Source organism: Globicephala melas, chromosome 16, assembly GCF_963455315.2.
Source record: "Globicephala melas chromosome 16, mGloMel1.2, whole genome shotgun sequence".
Lineage (NCBI taxonomy): Eukaryota > Metazoa > Chordata > Mammalia > Artiodactyla > Delphinidae > Globicephala > Globicephala melas.
In genome coordinates, this window is record NC_083329.1 from 1102789 (window position 1) to 1125278 (window position 22490).

Consider the following 22490-nt stretch of genomic DNA (forward strand, 5'->3'; position numbering starts at 1 on the left):
TGGCGTCACGGGGATGGCCGCCTGGCCCAGGTCCTCGGCCCAGAGCCCTCACTCCGGCCTCAGTCCGCGGGGGGCCGCCCTGGTGAGACCAGGTGAGTCCCCTGCTGGGCTGAACCGGCAGCGGGTGGGCGGGGGACACAGGGCAGGTGCACTGGGCGGGGGGCCATCTGAGCAGAGATGGGAAGAGAAGGGCCACTGCGGGCTGTCGCCATGCTGCCCGCCCCTCACCGCGGCCCAGGACAGCGGCCCTTGGAGCCCAGGCTGGCCCAGAGCCTCAGGAACACTGCTGTCCGAAGGCGGGGCTGTGTGCCGTGGCCGCCTGGCCCCCCTCCAGAACTGACGTGTGTGAGGCCCACGCCTCCCAAGGGGTAGCACAGTGCAGCCCGTGGCACATGTCCTCCGTGGTCTCGTGTCCACCATGGGCACCGTCAACTCGGTCCGTCCCCCCGCGTTGAACTTGGGGGCCGAAGGGCCTGCTCTGCGGCTCGGAAGGGGTCCAGGTGGACCCAGGAGCACCAGTGCCCTCGGCGGCCGGGGCTTTGCACTGCCCTGTGTGTCACTCTGCACGGCTGGGGCGGCTGGGATGCACCCACGGGCAGGAGTGTGACCCCGTGGCCACCGTGCCAGACGATCGCACAGGTTTTAAGTGCACATGTGAGTGTTCGAGTGTGCAAATGAGGGGTTATGTGTGCACGTGGGTGTTACGTGTACAGGTGACAATTAAGCGCACATGAGTGTCTAAGCGTGTGCGCTCGTGAACATTTGAGTGCCTGTGTTCAAGTGTGCATGCAGGTGTTGACGTGCACACGAGTGTTTAAAGGTGCACATGTGTGTCCGCGTGCACACGAGCTATTACGCGAGCACGTGAACATTTATATGTGCGCACGAGCGCTCACATGTGTGCGTGCGCACTTAAGTATGCGGCCGTTCTGTGTACACACAAGCATTTAGGTGCACAAGGGTGTTTATGTGAGCCTGAGAGCATCACGGAAACAACTGTGTGCAGGGGGTCCACGACAAGCAGGTAGGTGTCGCTCAGCATTTAAGGTATGAATGGCACCCAAAGCACTGCCCCGTGTGGGCCTGATGGCTTCGGGTGGGGCAGGACCGGCCTCTGCCCATGGGCCTGGTTCGGTGCCCTCAGGCTCGCGAGCTGTGGCCGGCCTGGCTCTTTTCTAGAAGGGCTGTGCGTGCCGTAGAAGGTGCTGCCCCCGCCCGCCCTCTGCCTGTGGACAAGGCCAGCTGCTGGTGGGGACGGGTCACCAAGAGCACCCTCACCAGGACAGGGTGACGAGGGGGCCGCCAGAGCGAGCTGTGAGGCCCCACTGGCCCTCCTGCCTCTGGACGTGCAGCCACCGCCCCCTCCCACCTCGTTCCACGTGACTGGCTCCAGCCGTCCTGGGCCCATTCCTCTGGGGACGGCCATGAACTGCCCACAAAGCTTTTCTAACCGTCACCAACCACAGAACCCATCAGGCAAGAAAGCAAGAATCGAGAAGCCGCTATAGACATGGGGCTGGCGGGACCCCAGGTGCCTCCTTCCAGGCCGCCTGTCCCAGGAGGGGTGGGTCGGGGGGGCAGCCCCACGGGAGTGAGAAGCACAGAAGGCCCGGCTGGGGCTCCGCTGGGGAACCTCTGCCGTCTCCCCACCGCCCAGCACCGCGGGGACCCCGCAAACCCCTGAGCGCAAGGGAATTCCTGCTCTTTTCGGGAAGCAGTCAGACTCCCAGACGCGGCCTGGCAGGGGCGCACCTTTTCCACGAGCTCTTGATTTCTCCGATACAGCATTTGCTTCTCTTCAATCCACTTCGTGTCCTTGGAATCAAAGTGGAGAAATAAATACACCGCACGGTGGAACCACGATTGAAATCACAATTCAGCAGACAGGGGATGTGACGAAAAGACTCAACACCCAGCTGTCGAAGTAACCAGGGAGTGGTAGCTTCTGCCCCACAGCTGATGAAAACCCAGGGTTTCACCCGTTTCCTTGGAGGGTCCCGGATAGAAGTGGACGGCACCCAGGCTCGTGCAAGCCCAGGCCAGGCGCCCATGTGGACGTCGCACGTCTGGGGGACCCAGACACACAGCCAGCGGGAGCCAGGGGGCTCGGGCCGGTGGGGAGAGGGGCAGGTGCCAGGGTGGGGGTCCCTCCCACTTCACACCTGGGGACTCGGGGCCCGAGGCAGGCTCTGAGCTCTGGTGGGGCCCGTGTGGACGCCCTCTGGGCTGCCCTGGGTCAGGCCTCGGGGGAGGCCTGGTGTCCTCGACCCCCGGTTCCAGCTCCATGCCCTGGAGGAACCTCCACCACCGGCACTTGGTCACAAAGTGAGGTGTCCAGACACTGAACTCGGGCCCAAATTTCTTCTCAGCAGAGTCCTCTGTGAAGTTCTTTTCAAGTTTGAAGGACTCGTTTCCGCAGCGAAAGGACCGGCTTCCTCCTCCTCTTCTCGCTTCCCAGCCCCTCGGCTACTGTGCTTCTCGGGCTCAAGACGCTCGGCGGCGGCATCAGACGGGGTCCAGGAATGACGCCTCCGGGTCTGGGTCGTGGCGCTGTGCGCGCAGCTCCGGAGTGCGGCTCGCTCCGGCCGAGCGCAGCCCGGGGGCTCAGGGCCCGAGGAGTGGGGATGTGGGCCGGTCCTGTGTGACTCAGGTGCTTCAGCACTGGACTCGGGGCCTCACGCGCTCAGGCGAGGATGTGGCAATTTGGCCGGGCAGCGGCTCACGTCCTTGCCCTGTCCGTCTGTCCGGCCGTCTCCCCAGCAGTTAGCACATCAGGCCCTCCGTGGGTCTGCACGGCGCTTGGCCTCTCCCACCCAGCCCCTCCCAGCCCCACTGGACGTCCGCCAGCCCGTCCTGGAGGTCCACCCGGGGCTGCAGCAGGGCAGGGGGAGGCTCAGGCCCCGTGGGACGGAGGCCCTCCCCTGGGATTTGAAGAGCCCAGTGCTGAGGGGGGCTGAGGGGAGTGACCGACAAAGCCCTGGGACCTGAAATGCAGGCCTTGAGCTAAGAGACGGACAGGATCTCTGATGAAGCCCAGAGAGGCGTGTACGGACGGCCAGGATGACCCCTGCCTTGCCTGAGGCTTGCTGTGGAATCCCTTTATGTACGCGTTCTTTCCGCTTTTAAATCTTTTACTGAGGTGTGATGCTTACGCAGTGAAGGGAGCTGTGGCGCCAATCTTCAGCGTGCAGATGAACAGTTCTCGCTGACAGACACACCCACAGACCGCCACCCTCATCGCCGGGGCACTGCAGCCCGGGGACCAGGCCACCACCCCAGCCTCCCGGGGACCCAGGCCCCTGTGCTCACCTGCCCCTGCTCTGCCAGGGCCTTCTCCAGGTCTTCGATCCGCGTCTGCGCCCTCTGCACGTCCGCCTGTAGCTGCTCACGGGTCTGTAGGATGGGAGGAGACATACATCAAATTTTCTCTAAAAGCCAGACGCGCCCACTTGGACGGGACTTTAAGGGGACTGTCTGCCTTTTGGTTCAACCAGTGGAGAGCAGCCCCTTGGCAAGGACCGCTCTGGAGTAAAGGGGAGACGTGGAGGCTTAGCTGAAGCACGCGACCTCGCTGAGATGACGGCGGATGATCTAGATTCACTTGAAGGGATTATTAGGGAGAATCCTCGTTTACAGGATGAAGGAGGATTGAGCTGCTGGGTGCGGGCTGGAAGGGTCTGCTTTAGTCGTTGGACAATAATGACCAGGACACACGCAGAGGGGCTGCTGAGCGATGTACCAGGCACAGCCCCCGGGCACCTTCCCTCCCCTCCCCGCGCTCCGCCCGCCCTGGGCTCGCCTCCTTTTCCACACTTCGCTTTCACTTTCTTCCCCAGAGACCGACCTCCTTTAGAAGAGCAGCCCCCAGCGCCCTGCTGCGTGAAAGCCCACCACCCAGCACCAGCTGGCTTCTAGGGCGTCTGAGCCCCCTTCCCTCGAGTTAATCTGCTCTCACAGGGTCCAGGCCGCAGGGCACTTTATCGTGATGGGTGCCCCGGCTGCCCTGGGAACAGCTTCCAGGGCAAACGGATGAGAGCGTTTGGGCCAGCGGGACACAGGGTGTGAGGGTGCCTCCACTCCACTCGGACCCCGCCCTGGCCCGGGCCCACCTGCCGCTGAGCGGCCGCCAGAGCTGCTTCCCAAACAACCGCGTGGGGGTCGCCTGGGTGAGCGTCACCAGGCCCGACCGTGACGGCGGGAGAGAAGGGCCGGGCCTGGAAGGTGCGAGGGTCCCTGCCAAGGCGGGGGTCAAGCGGGGCAGCCCAGTGGGAGCCGGCACGTGGTGGCGTGGACGTCAGTTAGACCTTAACTTCTCGCTCTGCGTCCAGCGTCCCTCCGACCTGCTCCTGTAGCAGCGCATAGGCCCGCTGCAGGGCCTGGTACTCCATAGTCAGCTGCCGGAACCTCAGCTCCGTCTCCTCCTTGGCCAGGCCCTGGAGGGGCGCACGGAGACACAGCGTTAGCCGGGCCTCTACCGGGGGCCCGAGAGGCAGGCCCTGAGCCCTGGGATGAAAGGCCGAGCCGGCTGATCCGAGGCCAGGGCTCGGCTGGGGCCCACCTGCCAGCCAGGCTGCCCTGAGCCGGGGACCCTGCATTCCTGACCAGGCTGCCCTGAGGCTCCGCTCTGCCGGCGCGTGTCGGGAAGGGACCTGGGCCTTGTGAAGGCTTAAAGCTGAGGCCTCACCTTCCAGGCTCCCTTCCCGCACAGTCACCCCTGCTGCCTCCCCCTGGCTGGGATGTCACTCGCTGCCCCAGGAGGAAGGCGGGGGGCTGCTGGCCTTCAGAGGAGAACAAGCCACGTCCAGGAGGGACCAGACGGGAATGCTAACGGGCCCAAGCTCCCCCAGGCCCGTCCTCACTGGCGGCAGCTGTGCTACCCTGTCCTGGATCTCTAAGTGGGCTCGTGGTCGTGGGGCCATCCGCCAGGATCTACCAGGGGAGGTGCGACCCGCTGCCTCAGCGCCCGCTGTGCCTGGTCGGGGCCACGGACCACCGGCTCCCCCTCGTGCCACACCCGCAGGGCTGGGCCAGTGTTCTGGAAGGAGGCGCGAGGAGGGTGGGACGCCTCGGCTGTGTTTATTCAGAGACAGAGCTTTGTCCTCTCACCTCCCCACCCGGAGGCACGACTGGGCTGCACCCTGGCGGGTGGGGCGGCCCAGAACCCCCACCCCCGTCACCCTGAGAAGGCAGGAGCTCTCCGCACCGCTCTGCAGAGGGGGCCCTGGCGCAATGACGGGGGTGAAGCGGACGGGGTGCGCGTGTGAAGGAAGGGGGGCAGCGACAGCTAGGCAGCCAGCAGCGGGAGTTGTTTCCCGCTGCACAAAATCGTGGGTTACTGAGGGTTATAGCCGGTGAGGGCCGCCTCCGGGGAGCAGCCTCCTGACCCCGACCCTGCCTGCCTCTGCGCCGCCCGCTGGGCCTGTCCAGAAGCTGCCGCGGGAGGGTACCTCCTCCAGGTCGTCGTCTGGGGTGCACGGGGTCTGGTCTGTCCTGTCCGTTTGATAAGAGATGGAAGAACCGTCAGATTCCAGGGAAGCCTCTTCGTCGTATCCAAAGAAGGTCTCCACGACAACCGGCTTCTGACCAAAAGGGACGGTGTTTTAATCCAAAGCCAGACCAGCTGCCTGGGCGCCCCCAAGCGCACTCGGGCCTCCATCCTGGACCAGCCGCGCCCCGCGCTGCTCGGGCCGCCCAACCTCGGGCCAAGGGGGCCACCATCCGGGCTGGCGGACAGCAGAGTGGGACATGGCCCTCCTAGCGGCCTTTCTAGGGGCCAGACAAGCTCGTGTTTGTGCCTAAGGAGTCTCTAACAGCCTGTATGGGGATCACCGTTGGTTGTTCCAAAACCAAACCAAAAAACACCCCCACACATTTTGTAAAAAGCAGGATACAAGTTAGGTCCTTTGGGAATGTCTCCCAAATCTCCTTTAATGAAAATCTCAGGTTTATCAAAAAGGATTGTGCAGCAAAGAAACTATCCCAGGTCTTCAAATTCCCTAGGGGCGCAGGGGCGCCGCCGGTCTGCCTGGGAGAGACCCAGGCGCTGCCGCCCGCGGCCCTGGCCCAGGCGGGGAGCGTGTCGCAGCTACCTTCTCCTCCTCATTACTGTGGTGAATTCGCATCTTCTCTTGGAAATTTAAAGGAAACAAGGTTGGGTTTTTAAATTTAAAACATAAAGAGAGGGCTTCCCTGATGGCGCAGTGGTTAAGAATCCGCCTGCCAATGCAGGGGACACGGGTTCAAGCCCTGGTCCGGGAAGATCCCACATGCCACGGAGCAGCTAAGTCCGTGCGCCACAACTACTGAGCCTGCGCTCTAGACCCCGTGAGCCATAACTACCAAGCCTGCGTGCCACAACTACTGAAACCCGTGCGCCTAGAGCCCGTGCTCCCCAACAAGAGAAACCACCGTAATGAGAAGCCCACGCACCGCAACGAAGAGTAGCCCCCACTCGCTGCAACTAGAGGAAGCCCACGCGCAGCAACGAAGACCCAACACAGCCGAAAATAAATGAATAAATAAATAAATTTTTAAAAAATATATATATAAGGGGAATACTTACTTTGGGTCCTGTTTTGGTTATTTCATAAGAACAGTTTTTAGAAATAAGAAAACCGTTTTCTTTTCATATCTAAAGGAAGAGGCTCATTCCTGTTAAGTGGCTTTTTAAAATACACGTTTCATGTACGCGTTTACCTTGGGGAGTTTTGCCATCTTCTTTCTTTGTTTCCGATATCTTAAAAGCTTATCACGCTCCTGCAAAAAACCAGTTGAGGAGATTTTTTTGAGTAGTTGAACAGCTCTGTCAGTTTTAAATACACAGGTTAATATTTCCGAGTCGTCATCTGGATGGACCGAGGGTGACCTTGAGGCTGGTCTATCGCCTGCGTTATCACAAAGACACTGCAGTGAGGTCTGCTCAGGGCAGTTTGCTCTGAGGGTTTGGATGGACCACCTTTCCAGCTCGGGCTGGAATAGCAACGGCAGGTTTGGGTGTCTCTGAGCTCACGTCTGGAGCTTCCTCTGCTGTCTGGGGTTGGGGCCCTGCGGGGCAGGGGTTAGAGTGACACACACATAAATGGAAATTCGAGAAAGACGGAGGGCCCAGCCCCTCTCCGCTCTCCCAGGGCAGATGTCCACAGGGTGGCATTCACACGGTGGAGGCAGACCTCACTAACACGTGAGACCGGTGGCCCTGTTCTCTCCAGGGAGCTAGGCCGCATTTATGGGGCCATGAGGAAGCCAGCCAGGCCCAGACCGGGGTCCATGTGGGGGTGGAGAAACCCATGGCGGGGTGACTGTCCCAGGGCTGGAGGGGGAGCCAGCTCTGGATCAGGCGTTGCCAAAAGCCAACTGGGGTGTTGGCCGTTTCCCTGCGTGACCCTGCTGGGCGGGCGTTCTCAGTCCCACGGCAAAGCCTCTGGGCAAGCGGCACTGTGATCATGAAACCCACCCAGGGAGGGGGTGGATGCTCCTCTCTGGGTGGGGAGGAGCCATTGGCACAGGAGGGCTCTGGGGACAAAGGCCCCAGGAAGTGGGACGAGATGCAGGAGAGGACGCTGAGTGGTACTTACTAACATGCTCTTCACGTAGCCGGCCGTCTCCAGCGTCTGGAAGAGAGAAGGCGCGTGGAGACGTGGGAGCCCCCGAGCCCCGCAGGCCCCCAGAAGCCCCCTGCTCTCGCCCACCCCCTGCCCTGAGAGGGAGGGTCTTACTTGGCCCTGGCCCTTCCTCCCTCCCTAAGCTGGTGCCCCCAGGGGCACCCGGGACCCTGCAGGGGCTCAGGGTGAGTGTGCGTCTGTGACTGGTCAGGATGCTGTCTCTGTCCTCCTCCCCTCGTGCATTCTTATTGTGGGGGTGGATGGTCACTGGTCACTGAAGGGACAAGAGCTCTGACCTCAGGCCCTGTCAGGGAAGGCTGGGTGGTGAGACCCCATCTTGCCTACGGGGTGGGAAGATGCCCCGACCCATCTCAGTTACTTCGGAGGTGATTTCAATCATGGAAACAAGACAGACCAGCGCTCCCTGGCCCTGCACCATGCCTGCGACAGGACACAGAGCACCGCTGTCCCCTCTGCTTTCCTCCCCCTGCCCCCACCCAGGGCACAGAATGACCAAGGCAGCTTGTTCTGAACTGATCTGACCGTGGAGTCAGTCAGTCAGGGTCCCAAAAAGACGCAGAAGATGCCCTGATGAGGGTAACTGCAGGAGGGTCCGTGGAAGGACTGGAAGAGCTGTGCCGGGGCTGGCCACAGGGGGAGGGCTACGTAGATGGAGGGTGGGGCCCCCTGGAGAGATATCCCCACACCCCAAGCCCCAGGCCTGGGACTGCTGCCTTATTTGGAAACAGGGTCTTTGCGGAGTGATTATGTCATGGACCTTGAGAGGAGACCATCCTGGATTAGGGTGGGTGGGTGTCCAGAGAAGAGGGGAAAGGCCCCAGGAAGACAGCTGAGGTCAGAGGGATGTGGCCGGCGGCCAAAGACCCGTCCTCCCCGACACCGTCTGCGGGAGCGCGGCCCTGCCAGCGCCCTGACTTTGGATCCCACCCCCAGTGCTGTGAGAGCCCCGGGGCCAACACAGGCCCTGTTGCTGCTCTTGAGGTCGCAGTCCCGAGCGGGGAGGGAAGCAGAGGGCTTCAGTGGGGGGGGCGGGGGGGCGCCTAGAGCCGACCCTGCGGGAGGGTGTCCCGCATCTCCAGCAGGCCCCTCCCAGCCCGGGCGCAGGGTGCCCTGTGGGCAGCAGAGCGGGGATGGGAGGGGACAGAGCGCGGCTGGCGGGCGGGCGGGCGGGGTGGTGCCCAGCGGTCACCTTGGAGAGCTCGTCTATGAGGTGTTGCTGCTCCAGGATCTGCAGCTTCAGGAAGTCAACCTCTCTTTCATCCTGGCTCTGGTCCAGGTCGTTTAAGGAACTGGGTCTCCTTAGGATGCCAGCTCTCTGTCTCTGAAAAACCAACCAGACCACACGACGCGACATGTGGGCTGAGGGGGCCCGACTGGTGAAGGGCGGCTGCTGCGTCCCCGCAGCCCTGTCACCAGCCACCCGTGGGCTGTGGGTGGACGGCCTCCTTGCCGGCGAGCTCCTGGTCCCACAAACGCCCGTGAGACCAAAGGCTCGATCTCGTTACCAAACCTCGTGTAGGAGAGGCTGGTTACACGAGAGCGAGGCCCCTTACCATCTCTATGTTCTCCTGGGTGATAAATTTTAACTTGTTCTCCATCCGACGTAAAGTGTGGGACAGATCTTCGTTTTTCCGAGTCAGGCGTCTGTTTCTGTCGAGCAACGGCTTGTACTGACTTTCAGCTTCCCTTAGACGCTTCAGCTGAAAGACAAAATAAATATACAGAGCGATTTTTACAAGTGTGCCGAGAACCAGCGGTCTCCAAACACAGGCGGTAAAGGGAGCAGAACAAGCCTCAGCTTCCACAAAGGGCAGCAGCCTCGGGCCCGCGCTCTATGCAGCCCATAAGAGCTGCGGGAAGCAGCCCGGCTCGTGACCCTTCGGGGCCCCTTGGGGAGCTCCCACCCCGGTAGCACAGGTCACTGGGGAATTTCCATGGCCATAAAGACTAATGGTGAGGGCGCCGCTGAAGGGCGAGGTCCTCACATGTTCCCGCTCACACGCGGAACTGAGGATACTGGTGCCTCGGTGATGCAGGGCAGGGGTCAGCCAGCCAGCTCCTGAGGCCTGCATCTGGCCCCCCACCTGATTTTGTTAATAACGTTTTACTGGAAACAGCCAAGGAGCCTGGATGCGAGGCCCGCCCATCACCCTCATTCCTCCTTTCCACAGGGAATTGTGGAAGAGGATGCCTCAGCCCCCCCTGCACAGCAGCCACGAGCCCGCAGAACCCAGAGCCCCGCTGCCACGCACCAGCTCGTTCCTCTCCTCCGACAGCAGGGCATTGCGGTCCTCGAGCTTCCGGATGATCGCGCTCAGCTCCGCAATCTTAAGTTGGAAACGCCGAGCATCCTTTTCATCCAACTGCTGTTCCTAAAACAAAAATCAACTGCAAATAACTGTTCCTAGACACAGACCCAAAAACCATTGCAAATCTCAACACACCACGGAAACCAAGGCACTTCTGCGTCATGCTCGCCCGTGATTCCGAACGGCTGGGGGTGGGTGTGGACCCTCCTGGGGGCCGACAACCGCTGCTTCGAGCGCCGTGGGCACGGCAAACCGTACGCTGGGGACAGGATGCAGGAGCAGAAATGTCCAGAAGTATCCAGATGTGGGGGGCGAGGGCGTGCAGATATGGGGGCGAGGGCGTGCCAATGCCGATGCCGCAGGTTTGCGTGACGCCGAGAAAACCCCGGAAACCAGCACCACGCTTCATGTGGCCACTGCTGGCTGCAGCTTTCAGGAGGGGGGCCTGCCCTGCACTGCAGTCGGGGCATAATTTTCCTCGTGTTATAACGTGAGCCCAGGAAAAGGTGTTCCACTTAGACTTTCAGAAGTGGGTTTCCCAAGAAAAGTGGTCCCTCCAATTTAGTTTCTAAAAGGTCACTTCGGGAACCACTAGAACTTGATGGAAAAATCAAAGAAAACATTTTGATCTGGCTTCGGAATTTCCCTGGAGTTTACGGAAGCTAGCGAACGCCAGAGCAGGAGCTGGTTTTGATCCAGTTAAGCCACTTATAGTAAGATTATAAAATGTCATGCTCTATTCTCGAAACGTCACTGTCCTAGGGCTGGCTCGGCTCAAACGCGGTTCTGTCCTCCAAGCAAACAGACACGTGTCCAGAAAGGACCGAGGAACGGTTCCTCATTCAGCAGGTGCAGGAGAGGCGAGGGGGCAGACCTGGAAGGACCGCATCGAGGGTCCGTGGAATTTAGACTCCGTCCCGGATTCCCGGAACCCCTCAGAGGGCTCTGAATCAGGAGCGGCCGTGAGGAAACGGACGGTGTCCCGGCCCCTGCGCTGCCATGCGGCCCAATGAGCAAGAGCGGCGTGGGCATGCGGAAAGCGGCGGGCGGCTGGTGACGGGAGCGGCAGAAGCCACTGCGGGAGGCTCACAGCCAGAGGGGGGCGAGCAGGGGGCCGCCCTGGGCCGCGAGGCAAAGCCCACGTGCACGTGGCGATGGAGCGGCCCAGCCGTGTCTCCCACCAGCGAGGGCAGGGACCCTTCGCGGCCTGGGGCCCCGCAGCCTGACGCCTCGGGCAGGGCCCGTGGGAGGGGACAGAGGAGGGCTTGTGCTGTGCTACGTCACAAGGAAGGGCAGAGACGGAAGTCTCTGGGCCCTCTCCGCCACGGCAGCGAAGCTGAGGGTCCCTCTGGCTTGCGGGCTGCAGACACAGACGGTGTCGCCGGGGCAGGAGGGCTTGGGCTCTGGACTCCCCAGGGAGCTGCCCGCGGGGCCACGAGCCACGGGCAGGCCTGTGTGTGACTCTGGTCGCCGGGCCAAGCATGGGAGGTGCTTACAGGGCTTCCCGAGCGGTCTGAGGCGTCTCCTGCACCGCTTGCGTGAGGAAGCTCCCGTCTGGGGCTGCCCGGGTGCCGATCGGTCTCTTTGACCTGGGACAGCTGCTCATCTAGAGCCTCTTTCTGGAGCTGAAGTCTCTGGGCATGCCCGGCTTGGACCCCTAACTCTCTCTCCAGCACGAAGACTGCTCTGTCTTTAAATTTTATCTCCTCCATCTACAAGGAGAACAGAACACAATCACACACGCAGGCAGGGCACAGATCTGCAGTTACCATAGAAACAGGTGGAGTGACTCTCGCACAAGCGTCAGGAGGGGCATCTGCAGCGGCAGAGCCGAGGCAAAGCACGTGGCCCTGGACCGACAGCCGCGCCCCGCGCCCAGACCGAGCTGGGGGAGCCGAGGACGCCTCCCCGGACGTCTCCATCGCCCAGGCCTCACGGGACTCCCCAGCTCAGATCGAGCCGGGGGAGCCGAGGACGTCTCCACCACACAGCCCTCCCAGCCTCCCCGGGGTCCTGGCGGGACTCCCCCGTCCCAGGCTGGCCTGCGGGGACCCGCTGTCCATCCGGCAGGGTCTGGAGACGCCACCTCTACCCTCTGCCTTCCGTTGCACGTCAGGCAGAATAGGGCGCCCCGTTTTCTGAGCCCCGTCAGTAGGATGAGCAAGGTCTGTGTTAAAACAGGCGGGCTGTGAACATAGAGAAGTAGGGGCCGTGGGCCCAAAAGCCCTTTCGGCCTCTTTCCCGCTGCTCTGCGGGTGCCTGGCTTGGGAAGGCTGGACGGTGTGTAGGGCCAACGTGCGTGTCCTCCCTTGGCTCCGAAAGCAGGGGCGCTGCCTGACTGCTCGCAGGCAAAGCCACATTTTTAATTCAGCTTCCTCTGAGCTAAGGCTTGGGGCGGGGGGCCCCTGGACAAGCAGGCTCCAGATGGGAGGACAGGGTGCCCAGGGAGTCTGGTGGCTGTGAGGGGTCTGCAGCCCTGCACACTCTCCCTAAAGTGTCAACCTCCTGATAGCTGCCAGCCCTTCCAGACACAGCTGCTCCTGGCCTCTGGGCCCCTCCCAGCTGCCACAGGGGTGGCCCTGACCAAAGCTCAGGCCACTGCCCTGGGGGAGGGCCAGGCGTAACGGGCCCCGTGCGGCCCATTCTTTAGACAGACAGGCTCGGGTGCTGGGGGTGTCATTACAAATGGCACCAGATTGACAAGAAGACGCGGTTTAAAACATATTTCAAACAGCAGAGCAGGGTAGGCTATCCTGCTGCTTTGTTTGCTGTTTAAGGTTTGAGTAAGTTAATAAATCAGCCGTCTGCTGAGGTCAGCTTGGAACAAAGAGTAGAGATGTCTAATTAGCCCAGATCACAGAATTCACAGGCCAGCGACACACTGAACAGAAGAAAAGAAATCCTTAATTGCTAAACTCCCATTGCCTGGAGCACACAGCAGAGTGGAAAGAGGCAACCCGTTCCGTTAGTGGAAACTAAGAGGCCGGTGAAAATAAAGTCACATTAAGAAGCAGCTACGTTCTCGGGTCTCACAGTTACAGTCACACAGACACTTTAGAAACATCATTTTTCCTTCATCAGGAGAGGTGAAAACAAGTCTCCACTCTCCCACTTAAATCAGCTACTTAAGCAGATGGTTTGGACCAGGAAGCCAACCTCCCAGGGAAGTCACTGTACATGCCACGTAACGTGGCCAAGTTAGCCGGTCCACCCCGAGGTGGAGCTCCGAGATCTGCTCACCAAGGAAATGCGTGTGGCTGCTTCCACCCCACCGAGGGGGGCATTTGATTTCTGAAGATGGAAACTCCTCTAAGGTCCCAGGGGCCTCGCACTCAGCGCCTCGTTGCGCCCGACATGCCAAGGGTCTTAGCCAAGGGCGCATTCCTGCCTCTCCCGGTCCCGCTGCTTTAGACACAGAGGCCCGTCCGTGAAGGAGGCGCGTGTGCACCACGGGCACGCCCAGCCGAGCGGAGACACGTTCTGTCGGATGCATGGGGCCCCCACCTCACTCAGGGGGCTGCTTCCAGCTCAGGGAGCACATTCAAGCCCGGGTAATGGGATGGCCAGGGAAGCCTCGGCGGGCGGCCGCGGGGAAGCTGGGCTGCTCTCCTGACCTGCAGGAAGCACCGTGAAGAATCCACGCCCCCTCCCGGCAGCCTCTGCACGGGTTTAACTGCTCTAACGAGCTGTCCAGACAACTGGGGGCAGGCAGCACCGCACACCATAGGTTTTTATGAGAAAGGGGAAATTGCTGCTGCCTGTACTTCTTCGGTTTCATAGAATGTTTAATAACCATCTGAGCTCGTATTTTAGCTAAGGATCGGCAGACATCCCCGGATTCCACAACAGCACAGCATGGACGTGCCTGAAGCTGTTCTTGGGGCCCAGAGTCCCACCCCCTCCCCGCCTGCTGCAGCCCAGTCCTTAGAGTGTGTCACCAGCCAGGCGCGGCTGGGACGACGGGGACGCACCTGAGCTCGCACAGGAAGTCAGAGAGAACCACCTCCTTCCCTTCCACTCTGACAGGGTGAAAATTCGGTCAGGAGCCCCCCCGTCCCGGGACCGAGTCTCTCCGGGGTCGCTGTGCAGCTGGGCACGGCTGACGAGGCAGCTCCAGAGCCTCCTGGGGCTCCAGACTTCCCTTCTGTAAGATCCAGGGACCCCTCAGAACAACCGGCCTGGGCCTCAGCAGGGAGGCCCCAATCCTGCAGTCACCTCCTGAAACCCCCGGGCGCTCCGAGGCGAGCCCCGTGGTGAGAAGCACCTCTGAGCCCCGAGCCCTTCCTGCTGCCGGGCAGCCCACCCAGCTCCGGGCCTCCCTCCCTGGCTCTGTCTGGGCATGCCTGCCAGCCGCCGCGTCCCCACCCTCCAGGAAGCTTCTCCTTGAGAGCTCTGTGCCCTCACGGCGTGCCACAGCCCCGGCCAGCACCCAGGGTCCTAACTCTCCACACCTCCCCGGCCCTTCCCCGCTGGCCGGCCCAGCCATCCTTCTCGTGCCTGCGCCTGGCCCTGCGGGGGCCCTCAGCCTCACGCCTCACCAGGGCCAGCCTCACCCCAGGACATGGCTACAGATGGCTACAGCCTCCCCTTCAGACCCTGTGAGCCGCACCCAGAAGACCCCAAGTGGCTGGAGCCACAGGACAAGGGCCAGAAGAGCTGGGGCAAGCGGGCAGGGGCCAGGCCCCGAACACCAGCCAGACTGACCAAGATGCTGCAGGGGAGCCTCCTGCTTTTGGCCACTTGGGAGTTGTCGTGTTCTTTGCAAAGTGGCCGCCCTTTGTTGAGGTCCCCTCCCTTCCTCCCTGGGCCGGGCTGCCAGCGAGACCCGTCTACAGGCGGAGCTCCCGTCCCCCAGGGTGCAGGGAATTCAGGCCCCAGGTTTGCTACAAGCAGCACTCGGCAGGGTGCCCTTTGCTCGGGGCGCTGGCCACATGAGGACACAGAGGCGCGGACCTCCCTGCAAGCTCCTGGGCTTCCCGGTCAGGCTGCCCACGGCCACTGCGCTGTGGCCTTGTGCCTGGGCCGCAGCAGGGCCCCCAGGCTGGCCTTCACGCGGCTGCAACCCTGTCTGGCATCGGCTGCCGCACGGCCGCTCCTACGGTCACACATGCCCTGGTTCGGCGTCCAAGGTTGGGTGGCACACGGGGAAGGGGAGGCCGCGTCTCCCCCAGGCCAGCGCTCCCCTGAGACTGGTGGACCTCTGACCTTCCAGAACCACGCGCCTTCCTCCCAGACCCAGGGAAACCGTCACCACGTCCCGGGATGGGCCAGTGCCACGGCTGGGGAAACAGCAACTCTTTGCCTGACGTTTGTAAGAAACTGGGATTGCCAAATATCTTCCAAGGTAATTGCAGACGGGGTCTCTCTGTGCGGGAGCCCTGGAACCCCTGACGGCCATCAGCACGGTCATCCCTGGGGCCACGTCAGTGAACCTCGCTGCACCGTGGCTGTCCTGGGACCTGGGACCACGTCCCTCCTCTGGCTCGCAGCGCCCTGACCACTGCTGGCCCTGCACTGTGGCTCGGGGCCAGGCCCTGCCTCTGGACGGCCCCCAGCCCGCCTCCCCTCCAAACCAGGTCCCTTCCTCAGACCTGCCCCCAGGCCCTTGCGGTGGGGCCTCCTCTGGACCACATCTTCCACCCTCCAGTTCTGCTCTAGCCCTGCTACCACTGCCTCTCTTTCCAACCCCGTCTTCTCTGAAAATGCCCCGGAGCCCCCATTCCCAGCCAAGGCCGCCGTCCCTCTGGGCTGGGGCATCACACTTGGCCTCAGTCATGGTCACTTCAGACGTGTCTGCACAGCTGGGCCGGGTGTTATCCCTGAATCCACAGCCGGGTCTAGGGGCCAGGATGCTCTCACCAGCTAGAGCCTAAACGAGAAGGTCGAGGAGATGCTGGGCCTCAGTTAAGCAAGGGGTCACCATGGGGGCAGCACCGCAACGGAGAAAGGGCCCTGGCAGAGAGGCTGGGGCCATGGTGCTGGGTTCGCAGGTGGCGGGAGCCGGCGCTCACTGTGGCCCTCGCTCTGGGAGCACCTCCTATGTGTTGGGCACGTGGCTGGACTTCACGTGTGCTTTTCATTATTTGCTTTAAATTGCACACAAACAGAACACTGATATGTACTGAAATATAGGGAAGCTGTTAATACAGCAGATCCCAAGAGGTCTTATCACAAGGAAAACATTTTTTAAATTTTCTTTTGGTTTCTCTTTTAATTGTGTCTCCATGAACTGATGGAGCTAACTAAGCTCATGGGGGTAATCATTTCACATATATGTAAGTCAGACCACCGTCGTGTACACTTTTTAAACCTCTACAGTGATGTATGTCAATTATATCCCATAAAAACTAGAAACAGTTATTTTGTATATTCTATAATATGGTTGGGCTCTGGGAATAGTAGCTGAGGTGGGTGGGGGGCGCTGGGTCCTGATGCCGGCGGGCAGCACCTTGTGGACCGGCTTCCAACAGCGACACCTGGTGGAAGGGGCGGGAGATGCGGTGGGCGGAATGTGACCCCACCGCCCGTTCCCTCCCCACTGGGCTAAGTGAGACAGACGCGGAGCTGTGGGACTCTTGGCGGGGGGGTCTCAAAAGGGAAATATTGGTCTTCTTGCTATCAGGCATGTATGTCTTCAATGATATACACATGAAAGGTATATATGTGTGAAATATACACACAGAGACATACATACACACACGTATATATACACGCATATATTGGGCACCTGGTCTCTGGAGCCAGGAGGATGCGCCCGATGAAGTTCCTGACCCAGACAGTGCACAGCCTGGGAATGTCAGGAGGGCCTGGGGCCCCTGACCATCAGCCGTGGGCCTCTGGTCTCGCCTCTCTGGGTCCAGTGAGCTCACAGACCACAGAACCTGCCAGTTACGGAGTGTGGGACTCACGCCATCAGACACCGACCACTGCCTGGCTTGAGCTTAACCTGGGGCTGTGAGAAGGGGAACCTTTCAGAAACCCCTTCCAGGAAACGGGGGTTCCTCTGCAGGTGCCTTGTTCTGGCCACGCTGGAACTGGGAAGGAAAGCTGGGTGGGTGGAGGGGAGAGGACTGCGGCCTCCCCGGCCCTGGGGGGCGCTGACTGTGGTGAGTTCTGTGCTAAAAACGCACCTGGCTGTTTTTAGCAGCCTGGCCTCTCTGCAGTGTGCAAACCAACAGTAGGGGTGTGAGGTGCCCTGTGCAGGGGACCCTGCCCGAGAGCAAGGCCGAAGCCATGCCTGCCCCTTGCCCCTGCTGCCTGCGCCCCGCGCCCCGCGCCCCGCACATACCAGCCGGCGGATCTCCCGCTCGCACTCCTTCTTGATGCGGGAGATCTCCTCCTGGTGCAGGTGGTACACGCTCCTGATCTCCGCGGCCTTGACCTTGTCAGCCTGGGCGACCATCGTCAGCGCCTCCTCCACCTGCTTCTTGGCCCCCTTGAGCTCGGAGATCTCCTGCTGCATCCTCACCTTCTCCACCTCGAAGCCCTTGCGTGCCTCCTCCTTGGCCTCGGACAGCAGCACGGCGCGCACCTTGTCGGGGGCGCTGTCACGCAGGGCGTGCAGCAGCGCCCGAAGCCGCTGGTTCTCGCTGTCCTTGACCTTGGCGACCCGCAGCAGCTCAGCCTCGTGCTGCCGCAGCAGCGTCTCCCGCAGGGCCTGCAGCTCCTTCATCTTTTCCTCGTGCAGCTTCGTCTTGAGCTCGGTGAGCAGGACGGCGCTCTTGTGTTGCTCGTGCTCCCGCAGCTGCCTGAGCTCCTGGCTCTTCTCCCTTTCCACCCGGCTGACCTGCAAGACCAGTGCAACGCCCACTGTCTGTGAGCCAAACTCCACGTTTGCTGAAACCCAAGTGCAAGTTTCGGGAAGGCGGTTTTTCTTGCAAACTTGGGAGCGACCGTCTATTCGAGGGTGGCTCGTTAAAACAGGGCTGGACAACGGAGTCAACCCTTGTCGGTGGACAGCGGGAATGTGCACCCAGAGGCGTCAAGCCTGGAAGCCCCCCTGGCCCGGAAAGTAAGACCGCAGACACACGGGCCCCGGAAACCTGCGGTGCACGGAGGGTGAAACCCTCACCTCAAACGAGTCTGCCGAGGAATGGGCACAGCCCGCGGGGAGCAGGGTGGGTGCGGCTCCTGCCTTCCAGACGGCTTCGGCCCCTCCCCCTTCAGCCCAATAAAGGGAGGTCTCGCTTACCTTCTGTGACACTCCTGGCAAATGGAGAAACCGATCTAGGCAGCTGTACTGTCTGTCTACATGATGTCTGATGTCTAGATTTTGGGGGACACTCAGTGTTTTTTTCACTGAATGATTTATTTCCATCCGAAAGCTCTGACCTCGGCTGAATGACCCCACCACACACCATGTGGCATGAAGCCGGCGCTCAAACTCTATTTAGGGAATGAAAGAATGGCTGGGATCCGGATTTGCCCCGGGCCTACGTGGGGGGCGAGGGGCAGACAGTCAGGAGGAGCCCGGCTGGTGGCACACCTGAGTGCACAGCCCTGCCGCCCGTCCCCAGACACACCAAGGGTGCCTCCGCTTCCTGCCAGAACCCTGCGCAACGCAGCCCCCTACAGACCCCTCACACTCAGTGTGTCCAGAGGGACGCCTCCCTTCCCCCCACCAGCCTCAGAGGTCTGTGTTCTCAGTCCAGGCACCTCAAGTGGGGCTGTCATCCTCGGCTCACGTCACCCCAGTCCCGTCAGCGAGTCCTGCCACCACCACCTGCAGGGTGCACCGCGTGTCTGTCACCTCCCTGGCCCCCCCACGGCCCCCAGGCCTCCTCTGCCTCCTACCGCCCTTCCCCACCACCCACTCTCCACAGAGAGAGCTCAGGAAGCAAGAAGCTCGCCACTCTGGTCCCCATGTGACCCTCTTCTCGGTCCGTCTCCCGGTGCATTTGGAATAAAAGCAGCACCATCCCCAGGAAAGGGGGCGCTACCTGCAAGACCCCGTGCCACCCACGGGGCACATCCTTGCGGGAAAACGAGGCACGGGCCGCGGCCCCGCTCCGTGGGGACTCACGCCCTGCGCTTTCTGTTCTCTCCCCGCAGAGGCGTGTAGGCTCTGACCCCACGACCCTGGACGTGCGCCTGCTGCCACCCTCCTGGCTTGCTCTGCCCGGCCCGGCCCAGCTTCAGCCCCGAGTGGTCTCCCGCGGTCTCGGGCGGCAGCCTCTGCAGCCTCGTGGGGTCAGGAGCTCCTGGGCCCACTGCAGCGACCCCGTTACTTTGTGTCACTGTCTCCACAGCAGTCGTCACTCCCGAAAGTGCCTTATTTCTCTCTCTGTGTCTGAGCCGTCTGCCTTCCCTGCCGGGGCCGTGGCCACCTTGTCCTCTGTTATTTCCGCCTTTAGGGCAGACCTGGGATGCTGACTCCCTCAGCTGGTGCACCCCGACGGGCAGTCCTATTGTCCAGTGGGGTTAGGTCCCGAGCCTTCCGTCAGGATGGCTCAGACCCTGCAATGCTTGCAGAAACTCTAATAACCGGGGCCCCTGACAAGTCCCCAGCGGCACACGGGGCACCGTGAGCGCCGGCCCGGCTGTTTGGGTTTCTGCCTGGAGAACTGGGCTATTGCTGAAAGCCTCGAGCAGGCAGATATTTATTCATCTTCCATTTAAGTGAATCTCCCTTTTGTCCAGTTTAAATTGAGTTCAAGACACCCAGAAAAGCAAGATTTGGACGGGGGGTATTTCTCAGTCGTGTGGGCGTGGTGACTCTCTAGGGGAGCCCACTGGTGCCATTTCAGAACCTGCTCAGGCCGGGAGGTGCTGCCGTCCCTACAGCGGGTGGGGTGCGGAGGGTCGGCAGAGTGGGTCCTGAAGCTGGACGTGGTGGAGTCAGAAGCACCACCCGCGTCTGAGATCCAGAGCCCAGCTCCTCTCCCCTCGATGGGTGACGTAACACCCACCTTCAGGACACCCTCTTGGATGGGAATCAGCAGACAAAAGAAAAATGACGTCGCATGTATCATAGAGGCGTGTTTTGTGTTTTGTTTTGTTTGGAGCAGAGAGAGAGACATCAGCAGAACAGTTCAGGGTTAGATGGGGTTTAACCCCGACTCTGAGCTAAGCTGTGTGCAGTGAAAACGGAGACTACGCCCGCCTGTGGTTACCCTTCGGTCCAGTGCCCGTGACTCTGCTGTGGAACAGGTGTCTGCCACAGCCCACATCAGACTTGCACGAGAGGCCTGGCTAAAAATGAGCCGACACGGGGCCGGCCTCCCGGCCTCCCAGCCTCCGGGCCTCCCAGCCTCCCTGCCTCCCTGCCCGTCCCCGCAGCAGCCCCGATGCTGCTGGAGCAATTGGCTCTGACAGAGCCAACAGCACGGCTGGGCTCCCTTTGGAACCCCTGCCTCCACGACGGCCACCGTGGTTACTGGAAGCTGGAGAGGAAGGGATCTGGCAGCTGAAGGAGAGGAGAACAAGCAACACGAGTGAGGGTCCCGGGAGACGCTCTGGGGCTGGAACTGGTGCTCAGCTGGGCTCGCTCACTTGCAGTTCTGAGCAAAGGCACTGACCACGAGGACCAGTCCGGTGGCTTCCTGGGAGCACCGCCAGGAGGCGCCCGTGAGCGCACTGGTACTTGTCTCTGCCACGCGCTCACTGTTCCTCTCCTCTCTGAGGCTCCGTCCACTAAGGGGCGGTGAATTCCTTCCCTTAGTGTCTGGGCCGAACCGACAATCTCCCCTGGCCACGGAGACCAGCCGATGGCGGGCACGCAGGGTGTGCACAGGTGTGCAGCTCCAGCGGGTGGAGGGGGGAAAGGGCTCATGGCCCCAAATAGCACTGAAAATTGAAGATTGACCAACATGACCCGGATCCCTGAGCCCAAACGGCTCTCCATGACACAGAACTTTTTAGGAGCTCCCAGCAGCTCTGTAATAACCTCGGCCTCACTGTACTCTCCTCAGAGGCTGGAAGTAAGAAAAGCACAGGAACCTGCTTGCAGACCATAAACTCCTGCAAATAAGCATCAGTTTTTGTCATTATCTTTCAGCACATTTCCCCCTTGCTGCCTCGTTCACAGGCTGGCCTGTCTCTTTTCCCTCTCAGAGTGAAGTTCACTTTGGTAAGGGGAGGGGGCAGGGGAGTCGGAGGGAAGAGGGAGGGAGGGGGGAGGGGGAGGGGGACAATGGAGGGAGGGTGGGTTTGTCATCAGGATTCCTCCTTCATGTGGAACCCTGTCTGCTCCACAAACCTGCATGCGAATAAACAGCTTCTCCTCCAAACTCCGAAGTTCTCACTGAACCTCTCCTAGAAATTAACCCACAGTCTCCGATGCAGAGAAGACTTTTTCTGGGCAGAGACCCTTCAGGCAAGTGGGTCTCTCCTTGACCGCATGGCAGCACCAGGAAAGCTTTAAAGACACGGGCGCCTGCATCTCACACCCCAAAATGATGACATATTGTCATGGGGCAAGGGGTGGCCTGGGCCTTGGGACTCCTTTTACATTTCCTGTCCAGGTGAGTCTGAGGTGAAGCCAAGGAGGAGAGTCGTCGTGGCTCCACCCCTGGGGTCTAACACGAAGTCTGGGGAGAGCTGGGGGGGGCTGCGGGGACCCCAGGAACTCAGCACCAGGGCTGTTAGGCCCGCCGATCACCCCAGAGAGGCCCCAACACACACACACACACCATGCACATGCACATACGTACACCTGTCCTCACACATGTACATGTGTGTACACACGCAGACGCACGTACATTCACATGCACACATGGGCTGTGGAACCCTACTGCGGTGTGCTCTCTGGGGCTGTGAAATATGTGAGAAGGACAGTTAAGACCAGTTGTTCCGCAGCATCCAGTAAAAGGGTTGAGGATGCCCTCCTCCCACTCACGTCTGCCCGCCAGCGGGCCCCGTCCCGTGAGGCCCAGCGAGCCCCTCTGCCAGGTGAAAACAGACGGCAGCCGACCGTACGGACTGGCTGGGCGTCCGGATGTGCTTCTGATGGATGCCCAGGGTCAGCCCGTGGTGGAGGCCCTGGTGCTGCGGCCCCGTGTGAAGTGGGCGTGATGGGGGCTGGACCAGGGCCCAGCAGGCCACCGCGGGCCTGGGACTCTTCAGGGGCAGAGGAGGGGGGTCCAGACAGCATCAGGGCAGACCTGAAAACTGGACAAGAACAAGAACCTTGGGGCTGGAGACGGGGGGACACTAGCGAGTCCCACATGGGGCCGAGGCAGCCTTTTCCCAGCGGGTGGGGCGCCGGCACGGCGGGACCCCACCCAGCCGACTAGCCAAATGGCTCAGACCTGCTCTTAGACAGAAATGGCCCGGGCAGCTCACAGGTCGGCCGGTTCAGCAGCGGTGGACACCGCCGTGCTACCGTCCTTGGTCAAGACCGGCTTCAATGCTCAGGCCAGACCACAGCCCCACGAGGATGGACCACGCCCGGCTCGTGACCAGCACAGACCTGACACAGAGCAGGCGTCACAGGACAGGGTGGCCACACGCACAGTCTTGACCAGGACGTCCCTGAGAGTGACGGGCAGTCGTTATGCCGGAAAGACAGAGCCTGGGGACACAGTCCTCCACCGGCAAACTGCTGAACAGAATGGACATG

At 61.3% G+C, this 22490-nt stretch overlaps 1 protein-coding gene across 42 annotated transcripts in view; it reads right to left on the reverse strand.

Moving 5' to 3' along the window:
• JAKMIP3 (Janus kinase and microtubule interacting protein 3) overlaps nt 1-22490 on the reverse strand; it is a 104260-nt gene that overhangs the window by 26390 nt on the left and 55380 nt on the right. For 13 of the 42 annotated variants that reach the window (XM_060286777.1, XM_030832124.2, XM_060286780.1 and 10 more), the window contains 11 exons: nt 17220-17717; nt 11428-11643; nt 9875-9994; nt 9176-9322; nt 8812-8943; nt 7575-7610; nt 6697-6756; nt 5448-5579; nt 4305-4433; nt 3310-3393; nt 1753-1815 (listed from right to left, as the gene is read on the reverse strand). In XM_060286777.1, coding sequence (XP_060142760.1) covers nt 1753-1815; nt 3310-3393; nt 4305-4433; nt 5448-5579; nt 6697-6756; nt 7575-7610; nt 8812-8943; nt 9176-9322; nt 9875-9994; nt 11428-11643; nt 17220-17717 — 1617 coding nt within the window. Of the gene's footprint in view, nt 1-1752; nt 1816-3309; nt 3394-4304; nt 4434-5447; nt 5580-6696; nt 6757-7574; nt 7611-8811; nt 8944-9175; nt 9323-9874; nt 9995-11427; nt 11644-17219; nt 17718-18002; nt 18137-22490 lie in introns of those variants that run through there. The other 29 variants (XM_060286788.1, XM_060286785.1, XM_060286795.1 and 26 more) reach the window with 17 other exon arrangements.